Raw genomic sequence first — 12,345 nt, forward strand, 5'->3', positions numbered from 1 at the left:
AAATCATAAAGGAGAGCTTCGGCGGGTTTCCGTGAAGACCAAAATGGTATGTAAATGAGTGTATCTCGTTAGAGAAGGGACTGCTTTCCTGCAAGACAATGTAGCTAGAGCATAGGCCTTAGATGAAAACTGTTTTGGTTGGTAATTTGGATTAAAGCAGCTGTTTTATCTCTAACGTAATTCAGCATCAATTTTTTTCGAGTATTCTACCCCCATTTTCAGTTGAAAGTTCCTCTCTGGACCTCCAGAATGATAAACTGCCCCTATATGACCGCTCACCGTAATGCACGTGGATTGTGCAGTTTGTGTTGGGTCTTTGCAGTAAACTGGGCAGCATGTATGACAAAGTGCAAAACATTGAGACCGAAGTTGCTCGTTCGGAAACGTCATCATCCAGGCGGAGAAAATCAAGGTGAGCATTTTATGTGAATGCCATCATACACTCTGAACTATTTGGGTCGTTCGTGCGAGACATCGACCGGGCTTTGGCCGTCAAAACTTAAGAGCTTACCTACTCGTAAGTAGTATAGTTAATCAGCAACTTTACTCAGGCCTCATGTGGATGGCGAGACCACTGGCTAGCTCGAATGAAGAGTGACAACAGAAATCCGCGGCAGCTCACTTTGGATATTCTCACATTTCGTCCAGCCTATCTTACGGCCACCCGCCCTAGGAAACAGCTGGCACCACATACCCTTGGAATAAGGCACTCTGGCCTTCGACCAGCAGGGTCCGATCAGGAAGAAATGGGGCTTGAGCAGTTCCAGCATAGGAGGTACCAACTTTTGAGATCAGTTGATGTATCGACCTCTCTTCCAAACTCATCGATTATTCAGACCGGCCAATTCTTGGACTGCTTCATTCTCATCCGTCCACCTATGCCAATTGGAACAGCTGATTGACGCACAGTCACATGGTTGTCTTAGAGTAAAGGTCTCGAGGAAAAGGATCGTTGGATCGAGGGATTACTGGTTGTGAATCTGGCGCAAAGTTTTAGGCGATACTGTTGTGGTCCATTTTTAATCTGGCACGCGAATTCCAATCAAAGTGGCAGACTGACTGACAAATCAAATTTGAAAACTTGTTCTGAACCAAAGATTCAGTGAGGGCTGAGGAATTTTAGGATTGGAAGTTAATTTATCTCTTCTCGAGTTTTTTCGCCTTGGCAACAGGCCAAAGTAATCATATGAAGCTAGGCCTCTCCTAGAGTCTCTGCTGATGGGGCCAACTTGTAAAGACATTCAAAGTCTTGTCGTTATACTACCTGAAGTAAGCTGTGTGACGCTAATTGCGACCATCAAACTTGGGTTTCTTGGTTCTCTGTGGTCTTCAGAATGGTATTTTCCAAATTTTCACTCACTTTTGTCATCAATAACTTCTAATGCATGCGCCATTCTAACTACAATAGGCCATATCCGGTGCGGTGTGGATAAAACCACGCTGGATATCCTACGTTTATCCCCAATCTCCTTTAACCTCATTGCGTATGTAAATTGATTGCGTGACACGCTTTCAACCGAGCGATCACAACACAAACCTTTCGCCCACACTCGTTTTTTAACTAGGTCACACGAGGCCAAAAAATATGGCTCTTTGAAGGCCATTTTGAAGAGAGAAAATGTGTACTTGAGCACACGCAGTACCAATTGAAAGTGATATCTATTGACCAGGCTGGTAAAAAATGCGCATAAACCGTCGATCATTCGTACGCACATGAAAGTAGGTTGCGCGACTCCAAGAGCACTGACCACAACTACCACGAAAAAGTCGTAGGGCTACCCATGTCTTTCACAAAACCTCCACTGCGGGGTATGGAATGGGATTATTCTTGAATACAAGTGCAAGTCTAGCACCCCGATCAGCTGGACTGGAAAAAAAACAGAAAACAGGAGAAACGAAACCCTAGAATCCCGAAGAAAATACTGTCTCATTTAAAAATTAATCTGGTGGGGGCAAGAATCTGCATGGAAAGGAAAATAGCCAGGGGTAAAAACTTAGTGCTCTGTGTGCCTTTATGCTCCGTTGGTTGCGGCCTGGACGATTCACTCTTTATAGGACGGGAAATCCCCCAGCTACCAGTCCATCCCAAGCAGGTACGAGGTCACGTCCCGGTCAGGCCACCTACCTAAATTTTATGTGTCACTGCGTCCCAGGCTTGTGTTGGGTGGGGTTCGCAAAAGATGTTGAACGGATACTGTTAAGGGCCTTCTACTCCGATAAAATGCTCAGATGTTTTTTTCACTTCTGCTAGGGGTTGTAGATATCTTGCTCTAAAGACGGACATATTAGAGCCACGCCCGATGTTCCCCATCTGCTCCGCTATTTACAAAAGCTTTCTTTCCCTTCAGCGTCCTTCAGCGCGGCCGTTGAGCACCACTGCTATTAGAAGTGTAACAGGTGTCATCAACCACCGATAGCAGCTGCTCAAACTGCTCGATGAGGTGGCGCATGCCCCGTCGGGGCCGCATCAAAGAATGGATATCACGAGGAACTGTCTGATACCGAGGCTGAAATATTCTCTCGTGCCTGGCCAAGTTCACAGGAATACGCTAAAAAGATTGGACAACTACATCAGGCAATATATTCGTGGCTGGCTACGTCCACCGAAGGACACCCCGATCAGCTACATCCACGTCGGTAAAAACATGGGAGACTTGGTATCCCAAGTCTGAGTGCAACAATCCCGATGCAGCTGAGAACGCGTATAGAAAAGCTCCTTTCTACTCAATGCCGAGTACTACGCAATGTGGTCAACGATTCCGCATTTGGCAAAATTCGAATCGATGGCTCGTATTCCCAGAACGAGTGTTTCCGCGGATATTTATCCGCGGTATCCAGCTCCGATGCAACCTGCTTAGGACGAGAGTTAGAAGCGCTCGGCATGGTCATGGTGGCCAGACGATCTTATGTCGTAGAAACTGTGGCCAACCGGAGAGTTTGGTGCATATTTTGCAATGCTGCTGTATCACGCATGATGCCAGATGTGCTCGTCATAATCGGGTAGCAAGGGAACTCGCAAAACGTCTCCGTCAACTGGGGTACACCGTCTTCGAGGAGTTGAGAGCCCCTACTTCGACGTTCTTCATTAAACCTGACCTAATCGCTGTTTGAGATCGCCGTGCAACTGTAATAGACGTCAGCATATTCTCGGATGGGCGTGGAATGACAGTGTGGAATGAGAAGAAGCAGAAGTATGGTGCTGATGAATATTCCCTCTCCGTAATCTCAGCCCTACGTGTAATTGGTTGTGCTATCTACCTTTTGGTCCACCAACCGATGATCATCTCTACTCGAGGAATCTGGTCTCCTCAGTCCGCCAGGGCTGTTATTGGACTGGGACTTCCCAAGGTCGCAGTCAGTGACTTGTGTTTGCTTGCCATTATGGGCTCTCTGAGTACTTGCAACACTTTTATGTGTGGCATATGGCGTCGAGTGCACATTTTAGCCATTTAATCTCACACCAGACTCAGTTTGACGGACACTATGTGCCTGATATGCAAGTCTTGACTGTGCTATTGCCTACCGCGCCTTGAAGAACATTCAACACTGTTTGCCCTTTCCTCGGCTGTTGGTCTTCACATGCGTGTTTCCATACCAAACATTCTTACATACGTCGGGATTCATCTTGTCTAACAGTAACTGTTGGTGGCATGACTTCGAATGAGACGCTTCTCTCTTTCCATCTAATATTCTCCTGTTAATCTTCCATACCCATCACCTGTATTTACTTTTTATGTCTGCGACCATGCTCTTCAAAAATAATCGATAGTGTTGTAGTCACTACCAGTGTATCACTGTAGATAGCGATGATGATGATGCTTCGGATGATGATGATGATGATGATGATGATGATGATGATAATGATGAGGATGATGATGATGATAATGATGATGATGATGATGATGATGATGATGATGATGAAGGTGATGAATCGAATCAAACACTTTTTCTCCTGGCACTAGGTAGTTGTGAGCTGCAATCATAAAACTTCCTTAAGACGAGATCATTGTTCTGAAAATATCACATGTGATTACCCTGGACTTAGGGTGAGATTCCTCTGAAAAGTATGTTGATTCCAGTCTTTTGTTGGATAACCAGTATGTCCCAGTAATCTGACCAGTAAACCTGACCATATACTCACCAATTTCCTGAAATTAGGATTTCCCTTTAAGAAGGATGAAAAACCGCACAATGATCCCACTAAGGAGAGGACACTGCCGGGAAAAGTCCATCTTGATTTCCACTTAAAGCCCCCCCCCCCCTTTGGATGGAAGGTCAGACTGATTCATGTCTCAACAAGAACTCCCCACAAATATTCCTTCTTCAATACGCCACCAAAACTCACATTTTCTGTTGGATCATTTTTATGGGAGAGACCCTTCAGACGAAAGCTGAAAAGGTTGGAGAGGTTAAAACGGTCTTCTCCATCAAGCGGTGTAAAACGTCCCCCTGAGGAAGTCCACTAGACGCTGAAAGACCTCATGACCCTTTCTTTAATGGAATTACTCTAGGCCATTTTTCACTAAAGCCTAAAAGAATTATTTTTAAAAGCGCATAGTACCACATGACAGCTTTAGTCCTGGCAATACGTAATAAATATCCAGCTTTGTTAGCTGTGCTCACTGATATAACATCAGAATATTAAACACTCAATGTTGCTGGCTCTCCAAACACACGATACTCGCAACCGTCACGTTATTGGTTCATTAAAATCCTTTTTCTGCAACATAGAAAGCTTCATTTGTGTGTTCACCTTTCATGCACGAAGGTACACCTGTTTGCACACAATCATCAGGAGAATGATCAAGCGAGCAGCGTTTGCGCACATCAAACTGGCTCTATTCACAATCATCATCTGGCTCTGGTCCTCATGGTTGTAAACCATGTGCATCTCATTATAGTTTCACTTGATACGTTCATTAAGAACAGAAGCGTTCGAGGCCATGGAATCGGTGAGTTTAGGCTACCGTTACTGCTATCTGGAAACTGGCTTTTGGCGACCTGATTAGGACGACACAATGAGGCAAGACCACTAGCTGGATGACAGTAAAAACGAACTCGTATGAATGAGTGAACTAACACAACATTTAAGCGCGCACCCGAACCACGGAAACTGATTTATGCAAAGCGACTGGATCGCGGTGAATTCAGTATGGCGCTTCATTTCAGCCATAACGACTCAGGTCGAAACCCACGTTCGGATCTAACTCAGACCAATCTTGGCCCTCAGTGTGTGTGTGTGTGTGTGCGTACAACACCAAATACTTTCCAGTCAATAGCCGTAATAAATGACATACTATCGCCAGCTAAGATAATATAGGGCGGCTATAGCGGAAACACATTGACAGACGCCGGTGTGCAAAAGTTTTTCGAACTCGAACAGGTGGGATGGCCGCCTAGACCAGTTCGCAACGGTGAATAGGTGACCATCCATCACCGATTGTCTACCTGTTCAGTTATCGGTAACCAAGACTCTCGTCAACAAAACTCGATGCTTTGAATGGACTGGCTCAGCATTTGGCTACTTAAGTGGCGGACGGATCGCTTGAGTTTGTGTCTGAGCACGTGATGAGTACAGGTCTATTGTAAACAGCCCCTGACCAACTGTGAGCATGAATAATTACTTTGTGTTTTTGCACAGTGGTACCGAATGCTTCCACGGCTGCGCTCAAGTATACCTCATTGTTCGGGGGGTTTGTGCGCAGCATGTGAGCTGCTCCCATAATTCACGCTTATCTTAGACCGGAAAAAACGGAAACTGAGCAGCACAGGCCGTGAAGAGAATGTCATTCGTTTTTTGTCACTTTCACACAGTTACGCTTCACACGGTGGTGTTTTTGAAGTCACTGCGTTGAGCGACTCGAATTCAGCTGCATTCTCGACACCTCCCCCCATATGTATCTTAGAGAAAAACAAGTATTCGCTATCGTAGGATGATAAACTACCTATGTCAGTTCGAGCCAAACTGTATCACAAAGAAACAGAGCCCATTGTTTATCCAAAAACACAGCAAAAATACAGCAAAGAATTGACAACCTCGAATGCACTGTTTTTGGCGGAACGCTTATTCAAAATATCAGTTGAATATATGTTTGTATCCAGTATAGCTTGTGTCTACTATCATCGATATTTCTGGTGCCCAGCTGGATCTAGCCAACTAAACTTCAAACAAAAGGCGGACTTGTTTTTGAGGATATTACCAAATGGTTGATTCGTGGGTAACCGTGCGCCTATGTCAGAGTTATACACGAAAATCCTCTTTACCCCTTAAGTGCGTTTAGTCAAACGGAGTCAGATTACGTATTGGTGACTTGGGTACGCGTCTCCGGTATCCTGATCGATGAGAATTCGGCAACTCTACGGCCTTTTCTAAACAAATAATTCATGTCAAATATGGATATACTTCAGTTCACATATACCCTACCCAACATTATAACTCGTTAAACCTGGTAATCAGTATGGGTAAGAAACTATTCTTTTGTAAGCAACATACTTCCTTGATTCATATCCAAACGCTACGGAGAACAGATACTTCCTACGTAATTATATACTTGGTCAACATATGTAAGCCGATTAGAACGCCGGAACTAAAAATTGTAGTCGAGGGCAAAGCGAAAGGGATGCAACGAGCTTGTTGGGTTCTGTTTTGGTTCACCAATCCAGTGTGACTTGTCCCTGGGAGGTTCATGGTGCAAACCCGAAGGCATTACAGTCTCTTGTTTGCAAACTTGGAACCTCAGTATTTGGGCTAACGTGTTCAGGATTGTGTCGTTCGAATGAAATCCGAACAGGAGGTAAAGTGTAACTCGGTTACGGTGCATACGGCATCATGCACTCCGTCTATGGACCAGAAAGTCGACAGTGAACCGAATGTTTGGGTCTGCTGGGCAGGCACTGCCCTTAGTCGCTTACATAAATACGCTTGAAGCAACACGAGTTTTTACGTGTCTACTTAGGGTGAACTGGGATGAACGTTTTACTGTGTTCACTACCAATGGTACGTTGTTCCGTGTGCTTGTGCAAGGCCTTTCTGAAAAGATAGTCAGATCGATCTCGAATTCGCGAGTGAGCCTCCCACAACACCATCGAGTGGCTGCCTAGGTTACGTACTCCTAAACTACCCCTCTATGGTCAGTGGAAAATTGAAGCCCAAACTCAATTATAGTCAAGAGTTTGTTAATCCGACAGTCTTCACGTAATTGGAATAAACTATTATCTTGATTTCAGCTCTCAGAAATTGACGGTTGTCATGACAGCCTGAAGAAGTCCTCGAAAGGTTTCGAAAAGTAGTGTATCTCATTACTCAAAAGCAAGCGGATCACTCCAAAACAACCGCACCATGTCGAGTGAAGCCACCGCCACAATTACTTGTGTGGCTCGTGGAGGTGAGATGGGATTTTCTCTAAAGCACCACAGAAATACGAGTACGTTGTGTCTGATAGACTTGATCTCAGTCCCACACAGTACCTGCCTCATCTCGCTGTTACACTATAGGTGTCCATCCACCATCATCGAAAGCATGAACTCCGTGTTCAACACCGATGCTTCGCCAGCCGATCACCGATTAACCGCCCGGTTATTCGCTCCCATATAAACTGTACAGTAAGAGGCATCTTCCGATAGATATTGCCGTAACAAGTTACTTCTTGGGATGCATGACACTTCGGTGATGCCACCACTACTTGAGGTTGGGTTCTGGATGTCATTAGGGCTCTTCGTTCCTCCCCACCGATCTCAGACCATCGGATTCAGATCAGTATCCGTAACTTGCACACAACATCACATTATGGAACCAGGGGTGCATAAAGAAGAGGAACTGAAAGGATGTTTCACAAAGTGCATGAAAGATCTATTAGTGACTGGTTTAAAACATCAGATGCGCGAGTTCATGGTTTGAGGAAACGTGAAAGGAAATGTGTCGAGTCGACAAGATACCAGCGAAGTTGTACTTTTGAATTATCTATACGGGTCGTAGGAACACATATCGCCCCAAACCTATAATAAACGCGACAATAATTATCAAAGCAAAGTCAACTGTTGACTGTGGCGAATTCATACAGCCATTTCAGTCTGTATTGCTCCTGTGGATAAGTACGGTGCGTAGGCCACTTTGTGCTCTAGGTGGATCGCTACATGGGTCTCAGGCACATCCAAGCAAGCGATATACTTGTTACATGGCCACTCAGTTCGGCTTTAGGCTAGCTCATTCAAGCAAGCCATTTGTCAGTAAGAGCTTAATAACTTGCTCCAGCTGGCAGAACAGTGTTAGATGACCAGTTTCATGTGATAGCACACGACAGTCTGCTCAAGAGGTTTGCAACTCGTCAGCCAAGCAAAGTAAATTATTCGGGAATTTTACACAGAACCTGTGGAGGAAGGTCAACCAAACCGACGGCTGCTCTTACTGTTCTTTCAGCAAATTATACGAAGGGTAACTTGGATGTTTTCTACAACTTGGTCCCAGTTCTGTTCCCATCGAACAAGGACTGATATTACCCGGACTTGTAAAAACCTTCCTCAGATTAATAAACGTGGCATTCCCCATGAGGCGGCATATTTGTCACTGGCTCCGAATAACGGTTAACAGGTGAAAAAAAGTCACACCGCCTCGAGGAGTGAATTCCGTCCATGTCAAGTTCCATCAGACGCCGATGATTTGTAGTTCGAACGTATGAGATGATCTCCAGTGGGGGGGGTTCTTCTAGAGCGTAATATTCCAAGGGAACTATTGTGTGATTTCCAGAGGAGTGAGGCCTCCTGTTTATGAATTACATCTCCACACTAGATCCTCTTTCTACGTTGAGAGGTAATGTTGTCACTTTGCGATGCAAGCAGTCAACCCTTGTGAAAATTAGCTGCTAGTATCTGAAATGTTCTCAGCCTAAAGTTGAGGTCCAAGGGATTTCACAGAGCTAATCTGAGTCAAGTGGATGGTTTTAGAAGAAAGCATATTGTGAGGACCTGCGCAGCTTGCCTGATTACTATTTTTTCCACATATACATCACGTGAACACTGACAATTAGTCTACAACCAAAAATCCTCTTTAAACTAGCACTAAAATGGAGTTCGGTAAAGCATGCTCATTGCTAGGGGTGCCCTCCGACAGAGAGCCGTTCCTCTGGAGGTTGGACAAAATAGTTCACTGTAATGTGTGATCTTCCCGAAGAGGTGTCGGCCCTTAGGAAATTCCAAGCCCTAGGCTTACCAGTAGTGGCCTTTCTCTGGAAGTAGTACTATTTTCATCAGCAAAAGAAACCACCCTCGTGTCCATTCATTGAGTCATCCTCATATTTCTGTACATCTGAAAATGGCTAGACACCAGCTTTAAGTGAAAGATTAATGATCATACGGATCATTTGTTTTGGCTGAATAAGGAGTGGAGACATCAACCAACAGCAGGCCTTCTTTAACAGAAGTTTTCCATAAACAAAGTGAGCAGATGAGTGCAACTACAAGCCTGCTTTTAGTACTGTCTAAACTGATTTGATGGCACGTAAACTACTTGACTGTTGTCCGGCTAGTACATGCTGACAGCTCCAACCTTCAATCCATTTGGCATCCACAACCACCCTGAAGATCCGACAAAAAACCTTTCCCATGGGTGCGCAATAGACTCAAGTGCTGCGGTTTCGAAGCTGGCATGTTCAAACACGTCCAAACACCTCACAACGCTTCGTCGTTGGACCCTCTTTCCAATCAAGGCTGTGAAATCCAATCAGCCACAGCCAGCAGCACGAAAAAATGTCATTCGTCTGTGCTAGCGCGAGAACGCAGCACGAGATTAGCTAAAAGCGTGTGAATGAACTTATGTATCCAGTTTTGAAGGTCGTTTGTAGAGCAGAGAGGAGAGGACGGCTTATGATGTTTCTTGGCACCGGCTTCTGATGAGATGCCAAGCCGAACTGATCAAACTGGCACGTTGAATAGAGTGTAAAGGTTCTCCTGTTATTTCTCTGTCTAATGGTATTCTCTGTCTAGAATCCATGTCTGTGTGCGGAACGAAGTCTTTCAACAAGGGTCATTGGTAGTTCGTTTTCATGTCTTCAGTGGGTGCTTAAACCTGGTGAGCTCTAGCTCTCCCATCTTGCCTGATTTGTTCCTCCCAACCATAGCTATCAGTTGAGTCTCTCGTGAAAACCAAGTTGATTTGCAAATCAGTGTATTTCTCGAAAACAGTTCAATTTGGGTTCAAGTAGAACATAAGGTTGACGGAAACTCGGGAGCTGCGTTTACCTGGTGAGCCCCAACAAGGGCGAAACCGGTCGTGGGCTGTCGAAAAGTTTTCAGCAACCTTGTGAGTAGTTTCCTTCATGAAAATTAAAGCGTATTTCACTAACTAAAACTTGGAGTTTTCAAAGTAAAAGGCTAATTCTGTTTACTATCATTTACTTCAGCACGCGATTCGGTGTTCCAGCTGGCCCCTTTATCCTTTTTAATGATGTACGTTTTGAGTACGCTTTTCATGGAAGCCCAATAAGCTGTGCACGAGGTATGTCCGTGGAATCCGACCTTCACCCAAATTTAACTCAGTATTATGTAAGTAGTATTCTTGTACCAAGTTTGGCGTTATTAGACACCACCCAGATTGAGAGAATGCTAAAGTGCGAGAACACTTTTTGACGCCTTGTTACCCTGCCAACGGAAGGAGGCACGAGGGATGATATGTTGCCAGGTCACTTAAGCTTAGAAAGGAACGATTGAGACGCTGAGGCAGGTTCGCGCCCTGACCACTGAGTTACCTTGTGCTCTTTGATGAGAAGCAGAAGTAGGGCATCCCCGAAGAGCGGCTTTCAAGAGGAAAGAACACAAGAGTGTTCTGGTCGACCAAGGATGTCCCTAAGTTGGGGACATCCAGTGATGCCCTTTCTTTGGACTGATGTCACTATCCCACCGTGAACTGCTATCCAGAAAGATCATGGCCCAATCGCGTCTATTGTTTCAGGGACAACTCGTAGGTGGTGTCACTTTGTAACAATTCAGAATGGAGAACAAAGAAGCTTTGCAATACCCTAAAGCTTTTAACTGTTGGAAGACGGAGAAGCCCAAAAGAAATCACGGAACGCTTAAATACTCCCGGTTATCAGGGGCGATCTCCCAGCAGTACTGTTCGTTGCTATTGCTACCGCCAGTCTCACTCGAATACGTAAGTGAACGTTGTTCACTTAGCTGATTTATTCATTTTGAAAAGTATAACAACTTAGTTAAACTGCCATCATAACAACATATAAGTACGTTTATGTGATACGCATCTCCATCCAAGTGATTCTTCTGAACACCTCCACGAGAATGGTTTCTTGTTCTTTCGAACATGCTGAAGCCAGTCTGAAAGCAAACTGATCGGTGAACTTACTTACTTACTTTACTTACTTACTTACTTACTTACTTTACTTACTTACTTACTTACTTACTTTACTTACTTACTTACTTACTTACTTTACTTACTTACTTACTTACTTACTTTACTTACTTACTTACTTACTTACTTTACTTACTTACTTACTTACTTACTTTACTTACTTACTTACTTACTTACTTACTTTACTTACTTACTTACTTACTTACTTTACTTACTTACTTACTTACTTACTTTACTTACTTACTTACTTACTTACTTTACTTACTTACTTACTTACTTACTTTACTTACTTACTTACTTACTTACTTTACTTACTTACTTACTTACTTACTTTACTTACTTACTTACTTACTTACTTTACTTACTTACTTACTTACTTACTTTACTTACTTACTTACTTACTTACTTTACTTACTTACTTACTTACTTACTTACTTTATATAAAACAAGAAGTGTGCGTGGATACTCTCCGCGAGATATCTTTCATTCCTTGTCTCCTCGCACGAAGAGACTGGACCTTATCGTGGTGTGACGGTTTGCGCACCTCAGCGATCCATTGAGCTATACTGGAGAGTGTCTCGCGACACTCACAGAGCCTCTCATACCAGGTTGGTCAATGGTTAGAGGTCTGATGAACACAGTCTCCTGGCCCTCCAGGTTGGGGGTTGGAACATGTGGCGACTTGTCCCGTAGAAATGGTAATGCATTTGCATTTCCCGCCAAACACCGCTGCCTTGCGGTTAGGCTTTTGAGCCAAAGGCTTTGGTTGAGGACCCTAATCGTCCTCCTGTCTAGGTGTGGGCGCCCTGGCAGTATCCCAGCCCTCGTACAACCATGCCCTACACAACTAACAATATTTTCATGCCCCATCGGCCGTCGCGTGGTGCCATCAGCCGGGTCGCCTTACTTGCTGCATACAGAAAGCCGGTAATGCCCGGAGATTATTTCAGTTGATCCGTGCGACCGGTCCCCGGAAACCACCTGTGAGT

At 44.4% G+C, this 12,345-nt stretch overlaps 1 protein-coding gene across 1 annotated transcript in view; it reads left to right on the forward strand.

Annotated features, from left to right (window-relative positions):
• Positions 1-3,162: 3,162 nt before the first annotated feature.
• T265_04875 (hypothetical protein) overlaps positions 3,163-12,345 on the forward strand; it is a gene marked incomplete at both ends in the record, with an annotated part of 10,323 nt that continues 1,140 nt past the window's right edge. The window contains 3 exons of the mRNA XM_009169729.1: positions 3,163-3,432; positions 3,788-3,962; positions 11,965-12,283. Of these exons, the coding sequence (XP_009167993.1) occupies positions 3,163-3,432; positions 3,788-3,962; positions 11,965-12,283 (764 nt within the window). The remainder of the gene's footprint in view (positions 3,433-3,787; positions 3,963-11,964; positions 12,284-12,345) is intronic.

Source organism: Opisthorchis viverrini (genome assembly GCF_000715545.1).
Source record: "Opisthorchis viverrini unplaced genomic scaffold opera_v5_84, whole genome shotgun sequence".
Lineage (NCBI taxonomy): Eukaryota > Metazoa > Platyhelminthes > Trematoda > Opisthorchiida > Opisthorchiidae > Opisthorchis > Opisthorchis viverrini.